Source organism: Sceloporus occidentalis, unplaced genomic scaffold, assembly GCF_023333645.1.
Source record: "Sceloporus occidentalis isolate IW3139 unplaced genomic scaffold, rSceOcc1.0.p SCAF_3, whole genome shotgun sequence".
NCBI classification, from domain to species: Eukaryota; Metazoa; Chordata; class Lepidosauria; order Squamata; family Phrynosomatidae; genus Sceloporus; species Sceloporus occidentalis.
Genome location: NW_028316983.1, coordinates 181,539,401 through 181,565,947, shown reverse-complemented (window position 1 = coordinate 181,565,947; position 26,547 = coordinate 181,539,401). Strand labels below are relative to the sequence as shown.

General features: G+C 39.2%; 1 protein-coding gene across 2 annotated transcripts; it reads right to left on the bottom strand.

Moving 5' to 3' along the window:
* Positions 1-506: 506 nt before the first annotated feature.
* LOC149317178 (mitochondrial inner membrane scaffold 1-like) lies at positions 507-26,407 on the bottom strand. 2 transcript variants are annotated; one of them, XM_089516969.1, is made up of 5 exons: positions 26,336-26,407; positions 21,836-22,009; positions 15,991-16,483; positions 8,481-8,592; positions 507-4,695 (listed from the first exon to the last, which is right to left on the bottom strand). In XM_089516969.1, exons 3-5 carry the CDS (start codon positions 16,458-16,460, stop codon positions 4,378-4,380), a joined length of 900 nt encoding a protein of 299 aa, XP_089373095.1. In that variant the 5' UTR covers positions 16,461-16,483; positions 21,836-22,009; positions 26,336-26,407; the 3' UTR covers positions 507-4,377. The 2 variants fall into 2 exon arrangements, with proteins under 2 accessions (XP_089373095.1, XP_089373097.1); XM_089516971.1 differs by lacking the exon at positions 26,336-26,407 and adding an exon at positions 22,753-22,975.
* Positions 26,408-26,547: the final 140 nt, after the last annotated feature.

The following is a 26,547-nucleotide window of genomic DNA, read 5'->3' as shown; positions in this document are numbered from 1 at the left end:
CCTGCACACATTCCAGCCTGTTGCTATCCTCCTTGTACTGTGGTGCACAGAACTGGATGAACTATTCCAGGTAAGGTCTGACCAAAAGAAGACAAGGAGTGGCATTACTACTTCCCTTGATCTGGACACTACACTCCTATTGATGCACTCCAGAATGTCAGTGACTTTTTAGGATGCTACATTGTACCAGTCATGTTTAGTTTATGGTCTATGAAGACCTCTAGATGTACTTTCAAGCCAGGTGTCACTTATCATATATTTCTACTTTCATTTTTCCCGCACAGAGAGTCTTAAAACTGTGGAGTCGAAGGCTTTCATGGCAGGCATCCATATTTTTTTTGTGGGGTTTTTGGGCGATGTGGCCATGTTCTAGAAGAGTTTCTTCCTGACAATTCACCAACATCTGTGGCTGGCATCTTCAGAGAATATGCCAGCCACACATGCTGGCAAAACATCAGGAAGAAACTCTTCTAGAACATGGCCATATAGCCTGAAAAGCCCACAAAAAACTAAGTCTTAAAATTCATTGTTAGATTTTGCTCAGCTCTACAATCTGTCAATGTAATTTCGCACTCTTTTTCTTTAACCTATCCTATGTTGTATTTGCTGTCCCTTTCATTTGGTGTCATCTGCAATTTTAAAAGTATGCTCTTTGTCTCTCATCCAATTTATAATGACTTTGAACAACATCAGGTTCAGGAGAGAACCTTGAGGCACTCCGCTAGTCATTTCTCCAATTACAAATCCACTGAACAGCAGCACTGTCTAGCCCATAGTTTTTCAGTGTTTTTGCAATATATTGATAAGAGCAGTTCTACTGGCCAATATACTCTGGGTTACCCCTAAATATTCTCGGCCTAAATTATCCTGGAATTTGTCCCTTACCTGCTGTCTTTTGATGTGAGTTTTCTGCTCCTGCAGAGAACAGGGGGTGACTGACTTCCCACATGGTCCAGCTGCTGAGGTGTGAACAAGGTGCCCAGCCATGCTACTGAAGTTGGGCATCTCATTTTGAACTGACTTGTGCCCACAGTGGTAATGCAGGGCAGCTCAGAGGGAGTGTGAGTGAAAGAAGCTGTTGTCATTGCTGCAGAGAGCCAAAAATCCATAGCAAAAGCTCAAGTTATTTACAGTAAATGCTGGTTAGGGGGAGGAAGCCTCAAATTGAGTGCAGGTGTTATGAAGACAATTTACATCCAATTCACGGTTTTGGCCCTGTGTCATGTGAACAAGATGCAGCAAGCCCAGAGGGAATTCAGGGTAATTTATCCATATGCACAAGCCCTAAAAGGGAGTTAAGATACCTTCAGCCAATGACACATACACAAAAAAGGAAAAATGGTAGCAGTTTTGCATGAGTATTTTAATAATGTTGCTTGCAGTATTAATTCCAGCAAGATCCATTTGTAGCAGACATAAGAAGAAAAAAAAAGGCAAACTCATTAAGGAATGAATTGGCAGTGGCTGAAAGAGGACATTCCACTAGACACCTTGACATCTCCATTCAGTGTGTCTGCTGCAGAGAGCAGAGAATGCCTCATTGAAATAAATGGTGGTGGTTGTGCAGCAAGCAGCAGGCTGATACTGCTTCCACTTATGCCAGTGTGACATTATCTTCTCTAAAAAACAAATCCTGGTGTTACTACTAGAACAAAGAACAGATACTGCAGAGGAAATTATTTCATTTTAAATATACTGGTTTTGTCAGAATACTGTACATTCTTTTAAAAGTAGTCTGAACATGCATGCACACACAAAGGAAAGCTATTTTGGCATTTATTTCTAGTTTGTAATCTCCACAGTACATCTTCCATAGCATTTTAGTGTTTACTTTTTATTTAAAATCAACAGAGGTAGGCTCTGCATTAGAGCAGATGTTAAGATCTATCCAGTTACCATCTGCCAGCACAACTTTCTGACTTGATCCTTCTAGAAAATCCAAAGGCTGCTTGTCCACAATTTACTTTTGGACAGGGCTCTTCATTTTCTTGTATTCCCTTTGCCTTTTTGTGCCCTTTTATAGTGATTATCTTTAAGGTAGTTTCAAAAGCAGATTTGTTTAAACCTCTCCGCCATTCAGGATTCCCCACTGAAGCAGGTGTAAACTGCCTGCTAGGCCACAAGGCTGAGCACCACTCCTTAAAACATACTATCCACTACTCACTGAGCCTTATAACTGGCCTACATAGCCAAACCAATGGCTATTCCCAAATAAATCATGAGGTAAACCACTGCACATCAAATGCTGGCACAGTAATTTGATTACACATCAAATACTGTAATCTCTGAGCCTTTTTGTGTAAGGGGCAAGTGAGAAAGTAGGACAAAGCAAAGTGACACTTGTGACCAATACAATTAACAGAACATGGACTGCCAGGTGCTTATAATGTATTATTTCAACTCTTCCAATATTTTGTTTAAAGCTTTCTTCTCAAATACAAGGGGGAAAGAGGCAAATATTGCAGACTTCTTTCATCTACCTACATTTCTGTAAATAAAGCATTCCTATTCAATTTGTATGCAGATTACTATTTTACCATACCTTTTTACCCAATATATGAAAAAAATCCTACCTTATCAAGATGGTACAAGCTACCAAGCTTCCTTCTGATTAAAGAGAAAGAGCACTTACAGGTAGGCTGAGTACCTCTATGCTTATTATTACTATAGACATGCCAGCATGAACAGGCAGTGAAAGGAGAAGCTGTCCACAAGAAAGCATACAATGTTTCAAGTGAAACGACATGTAGACTACAGACCACAGTGTCAATGACAGTGAGAGTGTGTTTGAGGCAAGAAGTAAGGGCTGGTATCCTTTGGTCACTCCCAATAGACACATTTAATAAACTGTTGACTGATGAGTCAAAACATAGGTAAAACTCATCGAGTCAATGGGTCTACTCCAATCAGGACAAACAGGATTTAAGACAAAGTAATTGAGATTACTGGATGAATTGCCATGTAAACATGACCGTCTGCTATTCCATATTGGATGTTTCCACTGGCTTTTTCAAGTTTTGAAAAGGGGCTTGAAAGATGATGGTTGGCTCTAATATAGTGTAGCTAACTCTGAGAACTAGCATTAATTACTATGAACCATTTTTATTTGGGGAAAGCACTTCTTTTACATTATTCCAAAGAAAAATGCAGTCAGCTGCCCCAAATTTTGCTACTGAACTTGGGAATTTTCTCTCAGCTCTCCATCACTTTAGCAACAGCTTTCTTACTCCTTCTCTATTAATGTGACATTAATAAATAGCAGAGCTTTTGCTATGACTTGATAGGAAGGAAGCCGAAAAACATAAAAATATACATTTCTTTTCATAATAGTTTAAGGTACCTGGACCACAGGATGGGCAAGCTGCTTTAAGTTGCAACCTCTATACCAAAGCACTTTTGCATCAAATGAGAACAGTAGCAGTTGTATATGCAGAAAGGGCAACATTGGTGCACCAGGAGTTTCAGATCCCCTCCCCCAAGTAGCAGTCCCATTACATTTTTTACACAGAGAACTGAAATGCCCTGTACTGATTTAGGCAGAGCTGCTGTAACAACAGCAACAACAAAACCATGTGAAATAGCCTCTGGATTCTGCTCAGAAAAGGAGTGAGAATATTCCACAGTACTTGTGAGCATAATAATGCATACATGTTGTGTCCAGTGGGAATATTCTAAGATTCTAGCAGCATTTAGTTTTCCCTTTCAATATTGCTATGGAAATGTAAACAGCTGTTCCAGAAGCTAAGAGAGTGATTTATTTATCTCTTAAAAACCTTTATTGGTGGGAGTATGAAGTTCAAGACTCATTGTAGCCTAATCATCGATGAAATAGTACCAATTTTGCATATACATATGCAATCAAGTTCAGTACTATTTTATTTAATCTCTCCCAAATATCATTTTAAGTCAACCTTTTATAGATGTTAACAGATTATAGGAATAGATGTTTTATAATATTTTAGGAAGAGCACATTATTAAGTTGAAGTTATTAAATTCTGACACCAAATCAAACATTGTATATTTAACCCAACAGTTTTTGGTACGTTGCTTCCAAGATAGTGGATGATGAGAACCAGAGTTATCTTAAGCAGCTCTGTAGACTTCCTAATTTCTTTATCCATATAGAACTAGATGCGACTGATGTCAAGGCATACCATTCTGGGGTTTGTTTCTATCAAAAGCTGTTTTGGTTGTAATTTCCACATCCTATTGTTAGAAAATAGAAGGCAAGTGTAACCCTATATGTTACAACTAGAGTTTTTAGATTACTGGCAGTTTGCAGCCAATCAAAATAATTAACACAAAGCAGAAAAAAGCAGCATGTGCATATACTTCATATTTTCAGAAGAAGGTTAAGAGTGCTTAGGTTCCACCATTTATGACCTCTCATTTTCCTGTTCTTTCTTTTTTATAAACGAAACCTTATCTTTGGTTTCTTGTATCTTTTCTGTAATTTTCTCTTTTGTTTCTTCCATCTTCCCAGTTAGGCGCTCTTTTGTTTCTTCCATTTTGCCACTAATCCTGTCTCTGGTTTCTTCCATTTTCCCTGACAGTCGCTCTTTTGTTTCTTCCATTCGGTCCTGAATATAGTCCTTGACTGGAGGTGGTGTGGACATGTGGCCTTGCCTCCGGAGATACTTCACAGTGATAGATGTCCCTCCTAATGTCACTGTGTATCTGGCTGGAGTTGCAATCTTGTCAATAAGGAAGAAAAAAAGGATATATGTGTAATTTGGGCAGAATTTTTTTATTTTTATTTTTATTTAATTCAAGCATATATATCCCGCCTTTCTCCCACAATGGGATTTGTAAAATTAAAAATAAAAAGTAGTTAACTTTTAGTATTAAAGGAAAAAGCTTCCACTTCCAAAGTAATATTGTTTTAACTGCATCAATACTGAGAATTACTTGTCCTGTTATTTTAACTAAAATATACGACTGCAGCACCCCAAGATTCAATAAGCCTATCAGTCATTATTTTTGTGGCCCTTGACCATTCTAAATTCCTTAAGGCCCAGTCCAGACAGGCGTGATAGGACGCCCTCGTCACATGCGAGGGGCAGTGCTTCTAGACGCCCCTCGCATGTGATGAGGGCGTCAAAATAGCAGCTCCCTGTACAGATGGGCGCTTCCATCATTACGTGACAAATGGCTAGTGTCCACACGTTGTGGTACCATTATGACATTGTGAGTGCGCCATTGGTGCACTGCGGCATCATAATTGCCCCACAAGAACCCACTTTTTGTGGGTTCTTTTTGGTCCGTGGGGAAGTCCCGCGGTCTTGAGGCTGCGGCTTCCCTGCAGACCACAGCTAGGGGCTGAGAGACCATCCTTTTTGGATGGTCTGTCCCACGCCTAAGCCAACTTTTTTGGGCCATGTAAAATGTGAATTACTTCTCCTGGAAGCATTTGACAGTAGCAATTTACATTTTAAACAGATGGCTCCCTCTGTGCCATTTAACATTAAACCCTCCCACCAGTTTTTCAACCTAGTAATGGACTTCCAGCTATTTTCTTATTTGTTCCCCTGTTCTCACTTTCTGAGCAGCTGGTGGGTTCCCAGATGGTCCTAGGGCAGAAAATTTCCCATGGAGCCAGTGCAGTTGCCCACTTGTTTGCTAAAAGAACATATGAGGTAATGCACAATCCTCTGTAACTGCCCCATAAGATCAACCACACATTCATGCTGGTGAACCAGCTATGGTAAGAAAGCTGTAACTCAAATGGACCAGTAGTTTCATGGTCCTTATACCTCTTCCTCCAGGACTTAAAACATCAGGAAACAGGATTAGTCTAAATTACAATGAGATTTACATAGTAAGACAGCAGCAACTTAGAATTTTTTAAACTCAGTGTATCTTGGGCTAAAGTATTTGTAGTATAGATATGAGCATGACTAATCAATGCCATACATCTCTACTTCAGCAGACAGTTTAAGGACAGGGCACCTATTCAGGCTAAACACAGAGACTTAGAGGCTGAACAGACGGCCTGGAAAAGTCAGCTGCCAGGCAGCTTGGTGGTGTGGCATTTTGACAGCGCATGCCCCCAAGATGCCTGGAAACCATGCTGGGCGATCAGACGGGGGCAGCTTCAATCTGCTCCGGAGGTATGTTATTCTGAAGATGCACGCTCCCAGAGTGCCCAGAAGCCACCATGGGGTTGTGTTGGGCCCGTCTAAACCAGCCAAAAAAGAAGCAGATCTTTTTACTCCTATCTGGGCTGGTGGCAGGGTGAATTAGGGCCGCAGCACATGCTCCTATTTGGACAATGGTTCCAGGGCAGCCCAAATCCGCCCTTTTGGGGCAGCCTGTTTGACCCCTTAGTTTAACAAACTTAGAATGGATGTATTCACATAAATGTTAGAAAAATGTGTGTGCAGAGAAGCACTACAAAGGGGAGGTGAGAGTAAGAATGTTTGGAAGGCCAACTCACAAAACATTGTGAGATACATCCAAAGTTGTATCTTAAGAACTGTCCTTTCCTTAGAACTTCTGCAGCAGCAGAGCTGTGCAACAAAATAAAATCTAACCATTAAATTCAAAGACATAGCTGTGCTAGTCTGGGAAATCAGTATGTAAAGGGATCTTGTAGCACCTTTGGGGCTAAATGAAAGAGAGAAGTTGGCAGCATGAGCTGTCACAGACTTAAGTCTACTAACTTCTCTTTTCCAGTTAGTTTCAGAGGTGCTACAAAATCCCTTTGCTAACCATTAAATGTTATATTGAACTGTGGTGAGGCAACGCAATTTCATCTGGAAGAGTTGTTTTTGGAACATGACAACTTCTGAAAAACAGATTTTCAAAGCAGGAAGACTAATTTATCTTTAAAAAGACTAAATAAGACCTTTATGTGCTTTTGATTGTCCTTTCTAATCTTGTACCCTGTGTGCTCACTCACTATATCCTCCCACCCAAATCTTTGTTCCCAGTTTTGAGTTTCACATAATGACATATCATCAGGAAATTTGTGGGAGGACATATACTAATTCCTACTTCAATGAAGGCTGATGGTTTGGCAGTTTGTATCTACTTTTAAATGCTCTTTGCCTCTTACATCAGAACAATCCCTCACTTTTCTTAATGCAATTGTACTTGGCAAAGGAGGCAAAGGCTACACATCTTCATAATAAAGTAACAAGAGTAAGGCATTAGAAAGGAAGGTCAATCCCCCCCCCCCCAAAAAAAGCACCAAACCAGCAGATTCTATTGCAACAAGAAAGCAATGAAAATAGTTCAGTATGCATGCAGTATAAACAAGGCCATCATCTTTAAAGTAGTTTTAAAATTAAATTTAAAATTAATAAGATATAAACATTCCTTTCAAGAAGGGAAAAAAGATTTCCAGTGTAGTTCTATACTGAAAAGCTGGCAATTCCTGAATTAGAGATAATTATTTTTTAAAAAAGCTCCTTATGGGGTGCAGGTGGGCAAGAATCTCCAGTTTTAAAAGAACTAGTTGGATTTTAATGTCTGGGCCTTATTGGACTTGATCATATTAATGCAACAGAACTAAGGCTTCTAATAGGAAAGGAAGAAAAATTTCATCAACAGGGGTTTCCCTAGCAACTGAGACCACACAGAAGACTTTGAATAGAAAATAGTAGTATATAAGATGTACAAATATGAGAGTAGGAGAATACCCAAATATAATTCATTCCAGGTATCTGCCACATTCAATATCCCAAGTACTTTTCATCTTTCTCCATCTCAAGAACAAACTCATGGAGGAATAACATTATTTCCATTCTACAGAAAGGTACAGAAACAGCACCTTCCAGTAGCTGAGTGGAAATCATGGCTTAAACTAATGTCTCATAAGTTCACAAGCATGTCTGTTTGTATCCAACTATATTTTAAAAAAAAGGAAAAAAGAATTCATGGCAAACCAACAGTATTAGTGTTTGTGCTTCCATGACATGGAGATAACGGTAATAGTTGCTCACGCATCTCCATCTAGGGCTTAAACAATGCAGAAGATTCACTGTGTTGTGTGACAACTAGTTTCTGAAAAAGCTGAAGATTCAGATTTTAGTACATGTCAGATAAATAGGAATAAACTGGATTAAAAAATGGAAAGCAGAAAAGTTTAATGGCTATTTTCAGCTAGAGTAAATGGTTTTATAGAGTCCTGTCAGAAATACACATTTAAGTTACCTACAACTCCGGGTTGTTGTTTATTTGTTGGTGTGTGCCTTCAAGTGTTTTCTGACTTATGGTGACCCTAACGTGAAACTATCATGGATTTTTTGGAGGGCTAGGTTAAAGAAAGCTTATTATAAAGATAGTAAGCACTGTTACTCACTCCGAACCTGTGGCAGTTTCTAATTTGAATATGTTTACCTTCACTTACCTCCAGCAGTGAATTCTAGGGTGCAGTTGTGACAAGGGACTGTGAGGATAACGTGAAGGTGGCAATTAATCCATTATTATGTATCTTGAAAATTTCTTCTAATATTAAATTTATGGAACTGCTTACCTTGTACATTGCATATGCAGTTAATGCATTTCCACTCTGAGAATGCTTCAGGATATTTACAATGCTTTCAGGCAACCCTATGAATTCGAGGAAGGGAACGACATTTATTCCTCTGTGAAAGATAAGACAGATAAAAATGAAAAAATTGCCAACATCGTTATGAACATTTTTAAAATATGAGTACCAAACAGCAATGATTCTTACACACTGTTCAATCCATCATGCTTTTTCTTGGGCCAAATAAGGATTCAAACACCAATGGATAACAGGGAGAAGACTGTCAAATTACACTCGTCCTTCCACATTCGCTTGGGTTAGGGGCACAGAACCCCTGTGAACATGGAAGAACCACAAATAACAAAAACACTATGTTTTTACCTGAGAGAACACCTCTCTAGGAATCTCTAGGTCCTCCAGTGAGACTTTTGGCTAATGTTGACCATACAGTTGTGCTGGAAGACCTAGATATTCTTAGAGAGAACATATTAGTAAAATACGCGAATAATCAAATGTGCAAAAGTCAAAGCTGCAAATGTGGAGAGACAAGTGTATATTACTCAGGAAAAAGTTCAGGTTTCAAGTAAGAGTTTTCTTTACTTTAATGCAACACAGAAGAAGCTCAGAACTGTTTCTGATAAAGATCAGGATGGGCTTATACCTGCATGCAAGAGCAACAGGTCAGTTATAGCCTATGAGATCTGCATACAGACAGTATCTAGTTAAAAGATCCCATAACATCTATTTCAGGGAGCTGCTGTTAGTACTAAGCAATGTGCAGGGTCAAAGGTCTGTCTTGCATTGTCATCTTGCATGCCCAAATGAGTTACAAGACTGTTAATATGGTTATAAAAATCTGTTTAAGTCCTTAAAGCCAGTTATATTTGAATCTGTTTTCAAAGAACATTTGGCTTTTTGAAATTCATTGTTAAAACTTATTTTGATCTCAATATTTTATCTCTCCACCAAGGTATCACATTTGAAGCTGTTGGGCTGAGAGGTAATATATATTTTCAATAAATAAACATATTCCCACACTGGGTGCTTACAATGAAAGTGCATTCTGGGTTGCTGAGAGGAGGAATCCACACAACCTGGGCTTCTCCATCACCCCCTAGACTAGAGACAGGCAGGAAGAACAACTGAAGTCTTGCGACAACTGAAAGCCAACTGAAAGCCAACAGATTTTGCTGACTCCTCCCCTCCAGCCATCCTAGAGATCAGTTCTCTTACTAGTCAAACTTGAATGCATAGCACACAGAATGTGTTAATACTCCAGATGAAAAGGGAGATGAGCAGTCATAATAGGAAGGGGTGAACTCCTCCTCTCAACAACCCAGAATGCTCCTTCATGGTAAGTACACAATATAGCATTCTTTGCGTTGGTAAGAGGACGAATCCATTTGCTTCCTGATGGAGGGAAGTGATTGCGTTCTAATTGTTAACCATTTCCTGCAGCACCCTTCTTCCAAATGTGATATCCATTGATCTGAATTTGTCAACCTTGTTAAGGCCAATTGAAGGAAGGGGTATTACAGATGGCTGCCCTACATATGCCCATAATCAGAGAATTAGTGGCAAATATTGCCAATGCGGCGGCTACCATGATTGAGTGTGCTGTGATGTTAGATGGGCAAGGTATTCTGGTAATATCATATAGCATTAGGATGCATGCTTTGATCCATGTGGCTATTGTGGACCGAGACATCTTCCATACCAATGAGGTTGCATTAAAGGATACAATCACAGTGATCAAATGGCTTAATTCTATGAATGTAAATTTTTAGTACTCTGCACACATCCAAAGTATGTCAAATTCTCCTGTAGATGTGAAGGTGCAGACATGACTACGCAGGTGCTGGAATAGGGGCAAAGCTGTTGCCAATGCCTGCTGAAGCAACTTCAGTAGTGGGGAAGCTGTGCCCTTGGCCAGAACAGCCCCAACAGTTTCTAGTTAGGGGATCAAGTCTAGTTTGGCCTGATCTCCCAATGTGCTGTCTGAAGTTCAACTCTGAATGGGCATCATCTTTATTTTTTGATAGCTTCACTCCTCTCTCCTACTGGAATCATAGCAGATATAGAGGGAAGGGAAAGGAAAGAGAAGGGAAGAAAGAATGGTAGCTACAAGTGGGGGAATTTAAAAAACACCACACACATTAAGTATGCTAGAAAGATTAAAGAAGGAAGAATTGAGCACCTAATACTAGGCTTAATGTTAGGCCGATGGAAGAGTATCCTGGGGAAAAACAGGAACTAGATAGATGAAAAGGTAACCAGAGAAAAAATAGACAAGAAAGAGCTCTGTTCTGGGTGAAGGCAGGAAGAAGAACTAGTCCCTAGGGTGGTTGGAGGAAGGAGTCGGCAAAGTCAGTAAGGTTTGTTTTCAGTTATTACGAGATCTCAGTTGTTCTTCCTTCCTGTTTCTGGACAGTGATGGAGAAACCCAAGTTGTATGGATTCCTCCTTTCACCAACTCAGACAATATGAAAAGCAAAGAATCCTACTTTATGACTTAACCTTCAGCTACAGTATTTCATTCCTTTACTTTTTAGAGCTTTATAATGTTATTACAGTTCAGACTAACCTGTATTTCATTCTAAAATGAATGAAGAAAATTTGGAAATTTCCTCACTATTGTGACTTGAAGTAAAAAAAAGAGAAAAATCTAATCAACATATGACATACTATCCCATATATTTATCTTGAAGTAAACTCAACAGAAACAAACATACACATCTGCACACTAGATAAGTTATGTTGGGGGAATCATTCTTTATTGCCTAATATGAAAGCCTAATAGACAGATTTTTTTTCTCTAACAGAAATTCAGATTCATTGTTGGATGGCAAATTTGTACAGGTACATTCCCTCTCCCAAATAGCTAGGTTTTTTGCACATATATGAAGCAAAGGCATGATATTGAAACCTGCCTTGCTATAAACATAAACTGTTAGGACAGAAACACGTTGCTGTGAACTCTGCAGAGTGATGATTCTCAGAAGAATCAGTATGCTGTGTCATATATTCACTCTGTCCAAATCAAGAGTTTGATGTTTGCCATTATTGAATAAAATATTATTTTTGGATTCTGGGTTATAGTTAGAACAACAGAACACATGGGACAATGATAAGTTTGCTGCCGGAAGCATGAACGTCTGACATCAGAAGGTATTATAATGAAGTGTTTGTTTTAGTTACTCTAACCAGCTGGCATTAGGTGCCCTTTCTAAGAGCTATGGCTCCAAATGTCATTCTAATTTTATCCTTCCTCAGACTAATAAAGTACCAAGCTATTTAATATTTTGCTTTAGTTGGAAACAAATAAATAATTTTTGACTGAGTAGACATTTGCTAGTTTATTCTCAATGCATAATCATGAAAAACATATTTGGCCACTGACAGATTGAACTAGAAATGAATTAGCCAGAAAGGAAAGCATGGTGCTTGATCATGGAACTTAATAATAACTAAAATGGGAATGGAAAATACTAATATCATTTTGATTCTCAACAGGATTTAAATTTTAAGGCATATAAAGGTATTCAGCATATTGCTTTGAGAACCTTGTTTGTAGTAGTGCTATTTCAATGAGATGCTGCTGAACAAAAGCTTTAAAAATGTTTAGTGATTCTAAAATACTAGTGCAAGAGAAATGCACAAATTGTCTGTAAAAGAAGAGCTCTTACTATAAAGCATTTCCTTGACTTTCATTGATGGGAGATGAGGTAAAATAGTCTACATTTTTTATATGAAATCTTTTGATGTAAATGGAAATGGAGATGTTCACAATAACTCAGATTGTGCTATCTGAACATGAAGAAAAACGTATTATGTAAACTGCCTATTATACTATCTTCTTCAATGCTAACAACTAGTTCCTAAATGTGTATTACGTGTATATGTGAAATGTTGAAGCCTTCTCAATAGCCACTTCCAGATTAAGGGAACACTCATCTGAGGAAGGCTCCCTGTTCCTACTCTGGTAGGCAGGTCTTTAGCCATGGACAGCTTGCTACATTGTTGACTTTCAATATTTTAATCTTTTAATTGTTAAGGAGTTTTAAACTGTTTGCTTTGTATTCTAACATACATAATTGTGTTTTCATTCCTATCTGGTTTTTCATTTATGTTGGAAGGTGCATCCCAGCAATGAAAAAAAGGAGGGATATAAATCTGACAAAATAAACGGTGCACCTATGTATTCCATCTATGATAACAGCGTGACTAGGTACCACACAGCATGAAAAGGGAACTTCATCTTTTGAAATAAAGAAGCTTGCAGCTAAGTTAGAAATTAAAACAAAAGCAGTACTGTAAATGGAAATATCCTAAGAAAAAATTATACTGTATAATCAGAATGAAAACTCAAATTTCCTCATTTGTCAAAGGAGAATCTTCACTCACCCAGACACCTAGAACTTGCTCTGCTTTAGGGAAGGATTCTTATTATGCAGACAATGTCCAATCTACATCATGGTTGTGTAACCTGTGTGGAGGTACACATTAAATGTCTTAAATGACAAGACTGCATAAGAGAACCAAGACAACAAGTGTGCGACCAAATGCACAAGGGAATGCACATTTGAACCCACATTGTCGTTCACAACTCTGTTTCCACAATCTTGAAATGTTATATGGCAATTCCACATCTGATTTAGAGAAAACTCATGCATGGCTTGGACACATCAGGATTTCAGACACTATTTGAATATAAGCAGGACAGTCTCTTGTTTTCTTGCATTCTTATACTTTGGCTTCTCATTCTTATACTTCAGCTTGGGTCCAGGCTACTTGAAGGACTGTATCTCCCTGTAAACGCCCTCAAGAATATTGAGGTAACCGAGAGAGGCCCTTCCCTCTGTCTCACTACCTCTCAGGTGTGTTTAGTGGGAACAAGAGAAACGGCCTTTTCAGTGGCTGCTCCCAAGCTCTGGAACTCCCTCCCTAGGGAGGCCAGGATGCTCCATCCCTGCTGTCTTTCCGGCGGCAGGTAAAGATGTTTCTATGCCGCCAGGCTTTCTCATGACAGGGATGCTGTTTTGTTTTGTTTGTTTTAAAATAAATTTTTAAAAATGTAATGTTTTTAATTGTTTGAATTGTTTAATTGTTTTTTAAACTTGTATTTTGCCTATTTATAGCATTTTAACTTCAACTGTTTTAGATTTGTAAGCCACCTTGAGTCCCTGTACTGGGAGGAAGGCGGGATATAAATAAACATAAATAATAATAATAATAATAATAATAATAATAATAATATTTTTTTACAAAACTCCATATTTTGACCATTGTGCAAAGCAGATGTCTTACATCGTTAATGCGCTTTTTAAAATAATAAAAGGATTAAGATACAGACATTTTTGATTGCTCAATCCACAAACAATCTTGTATTTTTTAAAAATTAACAATAGAGTGTAATAGTAATTGCTGTAAACTGTGACAGAACTTACTGACTAAATCTGGAGCAAACAAAAATAAATAAATGGTTAAGCTCAGCTAGGTTTTTCATTACTGTCCCAAAAAAGCTAACAACTCTTTCTTCAACAATCCATTGTAATAAATACAGCACACACATTTCCTCAAGACTGTTGGATAGAGCACGGAATCTTTACTTTGGACTCTCCCCTGAGGGCAACTGAACTAGCAAAATACTTAGGCTCCATCCACCCAATAAGGTAGAAGAAAGGAAGACAACACTGCAATCTAATATGTCTACTGGAAACAAGATTCACTAAGTTCAGTAGGGCTCATTCATGAATTGATCTTTCCGATAAATAGCTAATCTCTTAATGAAGCCAAAGACAAATGTTAAATCATGACATGGCACGTAAATGTACATACCAACATGGTTATATTGACTTCTTTCACATATCGGACACCGGTTCTTCTTCATTTTAAAAAAAGCACACTGAACAGATGGTAGCTAATATGTCATTGCTTCTCTTGCATATAACTTTGCATAAAATCTAATTCTATCGCAGTACTTCTATTCATCAGGAACTATACTTGGAACAATTCTGTTTTAGTTTTAATCAAGAAATTACCAAAAGATCTCTCAGATCTCTAAAATTACCATTTTATGTTGTGTATCTGTAGTGCAGAGATCCCTAATCCTACTAACATTGGATTGTTAGTTGGAAAAGGTCACGATCAAAACTTTATGTTTGGTAATTGTAGTAGATAATTTGTATTGAAAAGCTGAAAAACTTTGTTAACTATCTAGATAAGAATCATAATGCAGAAGGGTGGGAGTTATGTAAGGGTAGGAGGTGTTGAAGGGAAGGACTTACAAAAAGCACAAACACAAACAATCCCACAGAAGAAGAAAAATGGCAAACATCTGAAAAAGCCAATGCGACTGCACAGCAAACTCAAGAAAGTGAAAAGAAAAAAGTGTATGCATAAAGAATGGAAGGAAGGCTCAATCACCAGGGAAGAATACAGTTGTGCAGCCCTAGCTTGCAAGAATAGTATAAGGAAAGCTAAATCTCAGGAGGAGAGAGTGCCTAGGCAAGCAAGGAACAACATAAAGTGGGCTTTCAGATACATTCGAGGCAACAGAATGACCAAGGAAACAGTTGGGCTGCTGTTCAGTAAGGATGGTGAAACACTGAAAATCACAATGAACAGGCAGAACTATTCAATACCAATTTTGCTTCAGTTTACTCCTCAAAAAGAGAACTGTGTGGTTCTATGCAGCAGCAGAGATCTTGACAAGTGATCTGGATTACAAATGAAGATTGATACAGTGTTAATGAAGAATCATCTAGCTAATCTAAACACGTTCAAATCTGCAGGGTCGGATGAACTGCATCCCAGAGTACTGGAGGAACTTGCTGATATACTCTCTGAACCACTTGCCATCGTTTTTGAGAAATCTTGAGAACAGGTGATGTACCAAAGGACTGGAAAAGGCCAAACATTGTCTGCCTCAAAAAAGGCAAAAAATTAAAATAAAAGAAAAATAAAAGAAAAATCCAGGAAACTACAGACCAGAATACTATACTCAGTTCTTGGTACCTAATTTTAAGAAGGATATAGACAAGTTGTAACTGCTTCAGAGAAGGGCAATGAGGATGGTAAGAGATATGGAAAAGAGAACATATGAGAAAAGGTTGAAGGAGATGGGCTTATTTGATTTGGTGAAGACTGATGGTGACATTACTGAATTCGTTAAATAACTCAAGGGCTGTCACAAAGAGCAGGCCCAGGTCTAATGGTTTGAAGTTATACGAGAATAGATTTTGACTGAACGCTAGAAGGAACGTCCTGACATTAAGAGCGGTTTGGTAATGGCACCAACTGCCCAGAGAGGCAATGGATGTCTTCAAAAAGAGTCTGGACAGCTAACTGCTAAGGATGCTTTAGCTCAAAATTCTGCAACTAAGCAGGAGCATTGTACTTGATGGCTCATGAGGCCTCTTTCAGCTCTATGAGTCTAAGAAATGGTTTTCTGTGCTACTGTTAAGATTTGTTTCAAGGTAATAAAAACAATGATTATGAATTCAGTACTTACTTTAAAGCTGCATAGTAAAAGGCTCCAAACCATAGGCTGGAAGTCAGAAGATGGACTGGAATTAAAACTTTGCCATATTGTTTAAAGGTTTTTTTGAATCTCTGCACAAGGCTAATTGATTTATCTTGTAAGGGATCAAGCTCCACAGAATTAGGTTCTACAGGTGCATCTTGGACTAAGTTTTCAGTTGGTGCGGCAGGAGTCTCTCTCTTTACTTCTTTACTGTGAGAGTTTTCTGGTTGTGGTGGCACCTTGTCCAAAAATTCCCGCTCCTTGGAAACACAAACAGCAGCAGACACATGAAGGCATTGGCGCTGGTCCTGCAGCGGCACTGAAACCATTTTCCGTCTTTTAATAAGCAAGGAAGGTTGTCCTTTTAAGAATGGAAACATACAAGTGGGATGGGATATCAAAGATGTCCTATATGCCAGCTGAAGTGATTTCTGCATTTTGGTTGAGGGCAACAACATACTGAAGACACTTTATACAGCCCCTAAGAAATGGAAACAAGTAAATGGTTACATTAAGAACAAGTAAGCATTGTTCCAGATGCCATAAGTGTATGATAATGATGTGTGTGTGTGTGTGTGTGTGTGTGTGTGTGTATAAATCAGCTTCCCCAAACCACCTTGGTAAAGTAGGAGCAACTGCAATATGAATTCAAGCAGTATATTGAAATATAGAAAGTTGGAAAATCTTTCTATTTAATACATATAAGAATATGAAGACCATAATACTATACTCAGTTCTTAGTGTCTCATGGTTACCCCACAGATGTTTTACATATCTGTGCTCAGGAAAGTGTGATTAGTTGATCCTAACAACTTCCGCATTCTTAATAAATTCATACTTGTGAAAATGCATGAATGAGTAAGATGGCTTGACTTTCTTCAGTGGAAATACTGATCTGGCTCAGCTTTGTACCTGATGAGTTCTAATGTTAGACACAATTAGACTAAGATGCAATTAAGTAAATTGTTCATTGTCATCATATTGGTAAAATATTGGGCTAAAAAGCAACTGGGATGATTTACTGTATATACTTATGTATAAGTCTAGAAATTTTAGTCAAACAATTGAGCCAAAAAAACTGTACTTAACTCTTATTTAAAAAGGAACCATTCCTTGGTGAAAGGCAAGAGCATAATCTGTCCTGAAAGCACTGACCATCCTCCACTCTCTCATTCATCCAGCCTTTAGTGTGAGCACAGCTAGGCTTGCTAAAATTTTGTAACTTATTTGGCATTGTTTTCCTTTGCTTCATCCTTTTGTTACATGCCCCTAGGTTTTACCCTCGACTTATTCATGGATCATATCAAAATACATAATTTTGGCCCCCAAACCTGCTTTCGACTTATATATGAGGTTGATTTATAGTTGAATATATATGGCATATTAGTTCAGTTTCTCACTTTCCCACAGCCTGTGCACCAAACCCAACCCTGAAACCCAGTGCTACTATGCACAGAGACCTTACATAAGAAGTGCAATATTTAAGCCAAGTTTCTCAGCACCTCACTGGTGCTGCATCTTACAAAAACCCAACAGGAAAAGAAAGAAATGACTCATCCCTTATTCTCAACAGATCAGTTTTGGAGGAAGAGAAGATGAATGAGATGTTCTACTTGTTCTGCAAATCTGGTTTTAGCAGAATCATGTGTCCTACAGACACTTGCCTAGTGGGAAGGAAAACTCTGTTTTCCCCACTTCTTGGTGAGCTTTTACAAGATAAAAAAGCAAGGCTTGGTTGGTACTTGTAGTTGGTACTTGTACAAAACAAAAACTGCTTCTTTCCTTCCCCATTTTCCACTGAGGACATCTCCTCCAAGGAAGTGGGCTTTTGGGAAAACCAGTAGCAATATCTTCCCATTGATTCCACCAAAACTGAAATAGGGAGGAGCAGTATGAGGGAACACTGCCCCTTTTTTCTTGTACAGAGACAGAAAGATGGATTTTCTCTTCACATCAATGTTTTACAGCCAGCGTGACCAACTGTTGAAGGCTAGAGGACCACAATAGCCCGGCAAGACACTTTGGAGGTCCACACCCCCCACTGTACCTGCTCCTGCAAAACCAATGGCTTCAAATTGCCTTCTAAGGGACATGGGACATGCTTTTTGACCTTCGTGTAGCCCAAGAGGAAACAAATAAGATTGAAATGTACTGTTATCCAGCCACTCCATTTATTCACCTGGATGCCATGCTCTCCCACTTCATGCATCTTACATAAGGGTACAGAAAGGAGCTACATTTTAAGAACTTTCACACTCCTCCCCCAAGCTATACCTTTTGGCTTGTAAAGTTGAGCGAACTAAGCATTAAGGGTTATCTCACCTGGCTATTTCCATCTTTCACATTAAATGAGAATGGTTTAAGAGACCCAGATAGAAAGAATGGAAGCATCTGGTTGTCTAAATTTAAATCTACCACATGTCATTTGTTAATTGGCAAGCCTGGCCTAAGGTCAAATCACCCTCCACTACAGAATCCAGGCTTCCAGTCCAGATTGCCCAACAGATTTATTAACATGCAAGTGACCTAGTAACAAATTCACTTCTAGGAACATAGTTGCCACATTTTCAGTTATTTTTGTTTGTTTTTAAAAAGTGTGTTTGTGCCTTTGTATACACACATACAGTCATCTATCCATATCCACATATTCTTTATCCATGGATTCAAGCATCCACAGCTTGAAAATATTCCCCAGAAATATAAATTCCAAAAAGCAAACCTTGATTTTGCTGTTTTATATAAGGGACACCTCTTTAATGCGCCATTGTATTTAATGAGACTTCAATATCCACGGACTTTGGCATCCATGTGTGTGTGTGTGTGATAGAGACAAACTCCAGCATACACTAATGACCCACTGTATGTATGTCTGTACATATGTATGTATATATGTGTGTGTGTGTGATACACACACACACACATTTTAAAGCTTCAAGAAGTGAGAATTCCAGCACACAGTGATCTTCTAACCACCAGGACTTTCATAAGTACTTCCTCCACTACAGCATCATGAACTTTATAAGACACTGTGCCAGGAGTCTCACATATGTTCTTACATGAAAACGTGGGAAGTATTAATTGCATTTTATCAGTCAATGTCTAAGACTAGCTCCTTAATACTGATCTTTCTTAAAGGTTTATGATGCTCTAAATTAAACTAGTGTACAAAATTTGCAGGGCGGTCTAGGCTGATTTGAAGTGATGGGCTGCCCTCTACAGTACTTTCCCAGCACTACAACTACTGTGGTGAACGTGTTCTTACTGAGTACATTTACAAGAATACATTTACAAGAGTACATTTAAATCTCCTTTTCCTGCCCAAAGAGCAATTATGTTTCACTATGGGAAAACTGCCTTAACTTTCTTTTGATTCTTTCACCCTAACAATAATAACCTAAGTGTAAAACTCTTTCTGTTCACAGAATGACACACTACAGTAATTATCTATAAGTGCTTGATTTATGTGATTTTATTTCAAGTGCCTTCTACACTTCAAGGCTTAGGAAAGTACAGAATCCAAGAGGCTGTTTGAGGCTCCCAGTAGAGTCCAAACATTCTGGGGATCAAAAATATTTCCTTAAACGTCAGGCAGCAATTTCATCATCTTTTTGCACTCTCTGTGCCATTTTAGACTTGAGACAAGCATTAAAAAAAGAAATAAAGGAAAGGAAAGAAGAAGAAAACTAGAACTTGACTTCTGGTTGATTTCCTGTCTGGCAAACTTGGGATTCCATCTGGGGCCATTTTAGGCCTAGGAAAGGCCTTTTTTAAATACAGGAATTTAAACTGAAGTTGACTTGCAGTACACCTCCAGATTTGCAAATTGGCTCTCCTGAGCCAAAAATGGCATGGAGGTAGCAAATATGGCAAAATTGGCTCTAATCTTTCCTCCTAAAGAAAAAGGTGTGGATGTGGTCTCATAAGGTCAGAAGTGGAAGCCAATCTGGCTCTTAACCTTTAGCTGTTGCTCACCAATTCTAAATAATAATATCTGTTTACTCATTTTCCCCAATAGTGAGCTAAAATTCGTTATGCATAAGTGCCAAAGAAAACACATCTAGGTGCTTTGCTGGAAAATATTTACTTGGTAGGATAGGGGGAGGGGGGGATGATGGTAACAGCTTTGTCAAACCTGCCACTCAGTAGCAGCAAAGATAGAAAATGTTGTTGTCACTGAACCCACCCATCTATACCATTTCTTCTATTCTGCATGGATGTAAAGGAGGTAGAAACAAAGAATGTAAAGGAAATGGAAGCACCAATGATAGCAGCTTCATTGCCTGCCTTTAAAAAAAGAAACAGTTTATTCGTTTATTCTGTTTACCAGGTGTGGTAAGCCTGCAGAATTATATCACTAGCGATCAGCTATCAAATGGGTCTTTAGACCTCCTCAAAGTAATGCGGTGGGTAAAGCATGGCCCATGGGCTTAATTCAGCCCACATTAATTTTTGTGCTCCCTCATGGAAGGGAACATTATTTTTGCTCCAAAATGCCCCTGCAAACCCACTAGGTGGTGTGGAGAGCATTTCCACCATGGCTAGAGGCACCCTGGGCTTCTACATGTCAAACAAAATGTTTATGAAATGTTTGTAAACTTTTTCAAGAAATAATATTTTGCACTGAAATGCACTCTGTGGGATATGAAATTTCTAACCATATTCTGGGCCCAATCAAGGCCCAAGAGACACTTTTGTCTGAAACCAGAAGTGACTTTCACTCACATTCCTTTGTTTTAAAAGGGTCTCAAACACATGGTGAAAATTCCCCTCTCTTGTCCCTTAGAGATTACTGGGGACAGATGATGATGATGATGATGATAATAATAATAATACTGTATATACTCAAGTATAAGTCTAGAAATTTTGGTCAAAAAATTGACCCAAAAAATCTGGGTCGACTTATCCATGGGTCAATGTAAGTACTGTATCTTAATTCTTATTTAAAAGAAGGAACCATCCCCTGGTGAAAAGCAAGAGTATAATATGTGAAGCACTGACCCCCCTCTACTCTCTCATCCATCCAGTCTTAAAAATAAGCACAAAGAGTTATGTCTGCTGGAATTTTCTAAGTTCTTTGACATTGTTTTGTTTTTGTTCATCCTTTAGATCCTTTGCTCTATGCCCCTAAGTGTTACCCTTGACTTATCCACGGGTCATATCAAAATTAATAATTTTGACCCCCAAACCTGCCCTCGACTTATACATGAGATCGACTTATAGTCGAGTATATACAGTAATTTGCTGGTGTAGGTACAGTGAGAAGCCCTCCAAGGTCTCCTGGGGGGGCTAAGGTGTCCACCTACCCTTCCACAGTTGCTTACCCTTGATCCATCCTATATGAAATAAAACAACCAGCCACATCTTGTGCTATCATTTTCAAGTTAGATGTTCTTTTCTTAGACAAATAACGCAACAGTTTCAGTTTCTTGTTATCAAGGTATTGACAGAATATCAGTACAGAGAACCATGAACAAGACAAGATGATTTACTCATATTGCTATCAAGATTCTGAATCATTTACTCATTACAAGCTTGAACTAATCTAGGCTTCTTATGCTTGAGCGAAGTAAACAGGCTTGGTCCATATCAACATAGACACAACACAAGAAACTACCTGAAGATTAAAACAACAACAAAAAACAACCCTCCATCTTCTCCACTTTAATGTTGTCTAGCCACTATCTGGTTTCAATAAAATTAAAAGCACTTTATTTCTAAGTTAAACAGTATTTTAAGCCCCTGCAAATGACTAGTAGGCAGGTGTATTGAAGTTTATTATGTAGGAGGCCATATTTTAGAATTATTTCATTAAAGAGAAAAGGGAATTGCTTACCTATTTACAACACTCTTGGAACTGGAAGACTGTCAAAGGAATGAACCTTTTTATTACACTGCTGGACTGTGTTGTGATCAAGTCATTGTATATTCGATGCAGCAGAGAAGGCAATAGACAATAGATTAGCCACTCTTTCAGAGTAGAGTCCTCAGCTTCCCAGCAGAACAAAACCTATATAAATGCCAGAATATCTTTCAAAACCAAGATAATAACATGTTGAAGCAAACATCAATAAAACATTTTATTCAGGAACCATATGCTGTTGCCACTCAATTGCCCTAGAATGACTTTAGACCAGATTAGACACCATTTCTGATCCAGCAGTCTTCCACTTAGTTCCAGTTAACTGGAACTGCACAGCATCACCTAACCAGTTTTCCTCACTGATGATATTCAACACATAAACTGTATATAAAAGAAATCATGCTGTTGAATGACATTATAAATTGGCACACATTCACATCTAGGTTGTCTCCAGGCTAAAACTACCATCGCTTCTACCCCATAACAATATAATAAACCCTATCCAATGGGAATGGGGCATTGAAAGCATATTACAATAGTATGTGAACGTCTAACAAAAGCTCATGTGCCCAATTTCTTTCTTTCAGTTAGTCTCAAAGGTGCTACCAGGTTTCTTCATATACTGTACTGATTGTACAGAATAACCCGGCTGTATCTTTGCATATTATATAGTGACTGAGTGACAGCCCTGAACTCAACTATTATTTTTGAAACACAATTCAATCACACGTCATGAAGACAGTATTCTGTCTTTACATTACATGAAAATACCCTCTTCATTATGACATGTCACCCAAACAACAAAGGTATGTAGCAGTTAGAGAAAAGCTCCACAACATGTGGAAATATGTTACTGGATTTCCTTATGCCCCACTATGGCACTACCTTACCATGGTAATGAAACCACATGCTTCTGTGAAGGAAGAGGCAGTGCTACAATTGCTGCTGGTAGGTCTCCCATGTCAGACAGGCTGCAATAATTATGAAAACTGGACAGTGAAGAAAGCTGATTGGAAAAAAATCAAGACATTTGAAATGTGGTGTTGGAGGAGAGTTCTGTAGACACCCTGGATAAGCCTGAACTGTCCCCCTAGAAGACTAAACTCTTCCTAGAAACTAAGGCCCCATACAGACAGGCCAAAATAAAGCTGCTTCAGGTCACTTTGGAGGTATGCTGTTTAAATGATGCATGCGTCCTAAGAGTCCGGAAGCCACGCCAAAGCTATACTCCAGTCCTTAGTGGCTTTGGCGTGGCTTCCAGACTCTTAGGACGCATGCATCATTTAAACAGCATACCTCCAAAGTGACCCAAAGCAGCTTTATTTTGACCTGTTTGTATGGGGCCAATGAAGACTAAACTGAGATTGCTATACTTTGGACATATCATGCGAAGACATGATTTGCTAGAAAAGCTAATGATGCTTGGCAAGCCACCGCCCTAGGTTTGCAAGACTTGAGCAGGGCTGTTGATGACAGTGTGACTCAGAGGTTGTTATGAGTTGAAGCTGACTTGACAGCAGTTAACAACAACTTCCTATGTGCCTTGGCTTTTAATGGGGGCTTTAAGCAGACATGTGGTAAATTTTCAATGAAGGAAGTCTTTAGGAGCTATGCTTTCAAGTGTATAAAATTCTTGAGGAAGAACTCCCTATGCAACTGGCTGCGCTAATTTTTCTTGTCCTTCTCTGAACAGGAACTCACAGGCCAAATTCAACCTAATGGTCAGAGCTCCCTCAATCAATATTTCACTCTATGACTTCAAAGAAATTCTAGAGCTCAGCTTTTGTAAAGCAAGAGTTATTAAAAAATCTAAAAAGCTAGAAGAGTTTAATTTTTTATTCTTTGGCTGCATTCGGACTACAGAGATAATCCAGGCTGACACCACTTTAACTGTCATGGCTCAGTGCTATGGAGTTCTGGTTTTGTGACACATTTAGCCTTCTCAGTCAGAAAACTCTGGTGCCACAATAAACTACAAATCCCAGAATTCCATAACATTAAGGCATGGCTGTTAAAGTGGTGTCAGCCTGGATTATTTTTGCAGTGCAAACACAGCCTTTTGACAAGGCTATTTCTGAATTTGAGTATGTGTTGTGTTACTTATATTTCAACTTCTACACTGTCAAGGTCAGCCAGTGGGTGAATCAGTTGGCAAAGACACAGGCTATATTTGCTTCATGTGGCATTGGCCTCTTCCAGTCTTCTCCAGTAAGAGAAATGACTTCAAACAGTTTGAAATAATCCTTTAGAATGTTTTGCCTGAATTAGCCACAACAGGGTAAACAAATATGCGTTGTCAGGTGAAATAAAACATCTCAAGTATGCAAAGCACAGCAAGGAGTGAAGATATGTAGCAGCACCTTTAAAGCTAACTGTTTTTTATTTTCACATGAGCTTTTGTAAACAGGAACCCACTTCTTCAGATGCATACTGAGTGATATTAAAGCTTCAGGTCATAAGGTATATTTACGTAGCTGTGGGAGTGAGACGGAATGCAACTTTCCCAGAGGTTCTGAATGCAAGGAAACTGACTTATCAGTTAAGTAGATTTATCGCTTTCACACACCAACATTAACTGAACACTATAAACACCGGCAAGACAGTTATCACCTTTGCAGCCCTTTGAAAATTTAAGTCAAGATTTGCATCTTTCTGGATCCTATTACATTCCATCCTACTCCCACAATTGTATAACTATGCTTTAAAACTGAGGCTTTAATACCACTCAGTACTGCATCTGAATAACTGGGTTCATGCTAAAATAAAAACTTGTTAGTCTTAGAGGTGCTGCTACGTTCCATTTTCCCGCTCCCTTTTGCCCTTTGAAAGAAGACTCCGAGTGGACTGAGTTCTTCTTCCACAACAACCTTTTCTTCTTCTACAACACCCTTTTAGGGGCAATGGTCTTGGTGATCCTCAAACTGCTTCCTGGGAGCAAGCAAAAGGCAAATGGCATGTTCAGTTGTTAGAGAAACAGAGGAACATGGAAGATCTACAAGAATTCATCCGAGATGATGAGAAAACTGAAATAGGAGAAGGGTTCTTATACCTTGGATCAAGCATTAATGAGAACAGAGACTGCAGTCAAAAAATTAGAAGAAGGCTAGGATTGGGAAGGACAGCTACGAAAGAAAGAACTGGACAAGATCATAGAGTGTAACCACACAACTCTGAACACTAAAGCGAGGATTATCCAAGCCACTGTATTCCCCATCACCACAAACAGATGGGAGAGCTGGACAGTGAAGAAAAACTGATAAGAAGAAAATCAACTCATTTGAGATGTGGTGCTGGAGAAGAGTGCTGAGGATACGGATAACAGCCAAAAAGACAAACAAATGGGTCCTAGATCAGACCAACCTTGAAAATGAGGGTTGGCCACATAAGGAGAAGGCATGACTCATTAGAAAATACAATGATGCCAGGAAAAGCAGAGGCTAGCAGAAAGAAAGGAAGGCCACATGGTTAGACTCATGGGCTTGAATCTACAAGACCTAAGCAGAGCAATGGAGGAAAGGGGGGTTTGGAGATGTGGATGAGACAAGTCAAGGTTGACTTGAGGGCAGCTAACAACAACAACAACAGCAGCAGCAACAACAATGTGATTAAACAGCCAGCCAGAGGGATTTGGAGACTTCTCATCCAAAGAGTCAAGGCTGACTCAAGGGCAGTCAGTGACACAATCAAATGCACAAAATACATGTTGCAAGCTTTCGGAGCCCCAGTGGCTTCTTCCTCAGGGAAAGTATTAAAACCCCCGCAATATTAAATTAGTATTAAATATTAAAAATCCTGCATGGTTTTTAATATCTTCATGTAATGAAGAAGCCGGTCTGTTCCAATGAAAGTTATCACTGTCTGCTGGATTCTGGGTGTTATTGTACTTCATCCTAGGGCCAACATGGATACGAACACAAACAGAGGCTGCTGCCACACTGCAGAATTGACACAGTTTGACTCTGCTTTAGCTGCCATGGAGCCACCCTAGGATCTCTTGGGATTTGTAGTGTGGGGTTTGTGGGACATTTAGCTTTTCTCTAATCAGAGAGCCTTGGTGGCAGAAGAAGCCATGAAACAGGAGCGGCGTCTGCACTGCAAAGTTGACGCGGTTTGACCCCGATTTAGCTGCCATGGTTGCGTCCTAAGGTATCCTGGGATTTGTAGTTTGTTCTGGCACCAGAGCTCTCTCTCTCTCTCTCTGACAGAGAAGGCTAAGTGTCTCACAGAGCTACACATCCCAGAATCCATTAGCATTCCATGGGCTGCATCCACACTGGGGAGATAACCCGGTTTGGCAGTGCTTTAAGTCTGTTTTTGGCTCCAACTCCCAGAATTCCATAGCAAAGAGCCAAAAACAGACTTAAAGCGCTGCCAAACCGGGTTATCTCCCCAGTGTGGATGCATCCTAAGAGTGACGGTTGGATTCAAAAGGAAACAAACCCGTCCCCCTCCCGAGCAAAAAACGGCGCCTACCTCTCAGAGGAAGCCACATTCCTCAGGGGTCGGAGGAGACGCTCTAGGCCTCCCTCTCTCTATGCCTCCCGCCGCCTTCCATTTTCCCCGCCCACCTCGTCTTTCGGTACTGCGCATGCTCCATTCGCGGGGCGCTCCTGGGACTTGTAGTTCTGCGAGGGGAGGAAGAAGCAGAAACACGCTGGGCACGTGCGCTTACTGACTCCTTTGAC

Bases quoted from the DNA above. Each gene is read 5' to 3' on its own strand.
- LOC149317178 (XM_089516969.1), bottom strand. From the start codon at position 16,460: ATGTTGTTGCCCTCAACCAAAATGCAGAAATCACTTCAGCTGGCATAT. The intron at 8,593-15,990 runs GTAAGTACTGAA...TATCTTTCACAG, and splicing joins TTTTACTATGCAGCTTTAAA to AGGAATAAATGTCGTTCCCT. The intron at 4,696-8,480 runs GTAAGCAGTTCC...CTTATTGACAAG, and splicing joins CTGCATATGCAATGTACAAG to ATTGCAACTCCAGCCAGATA.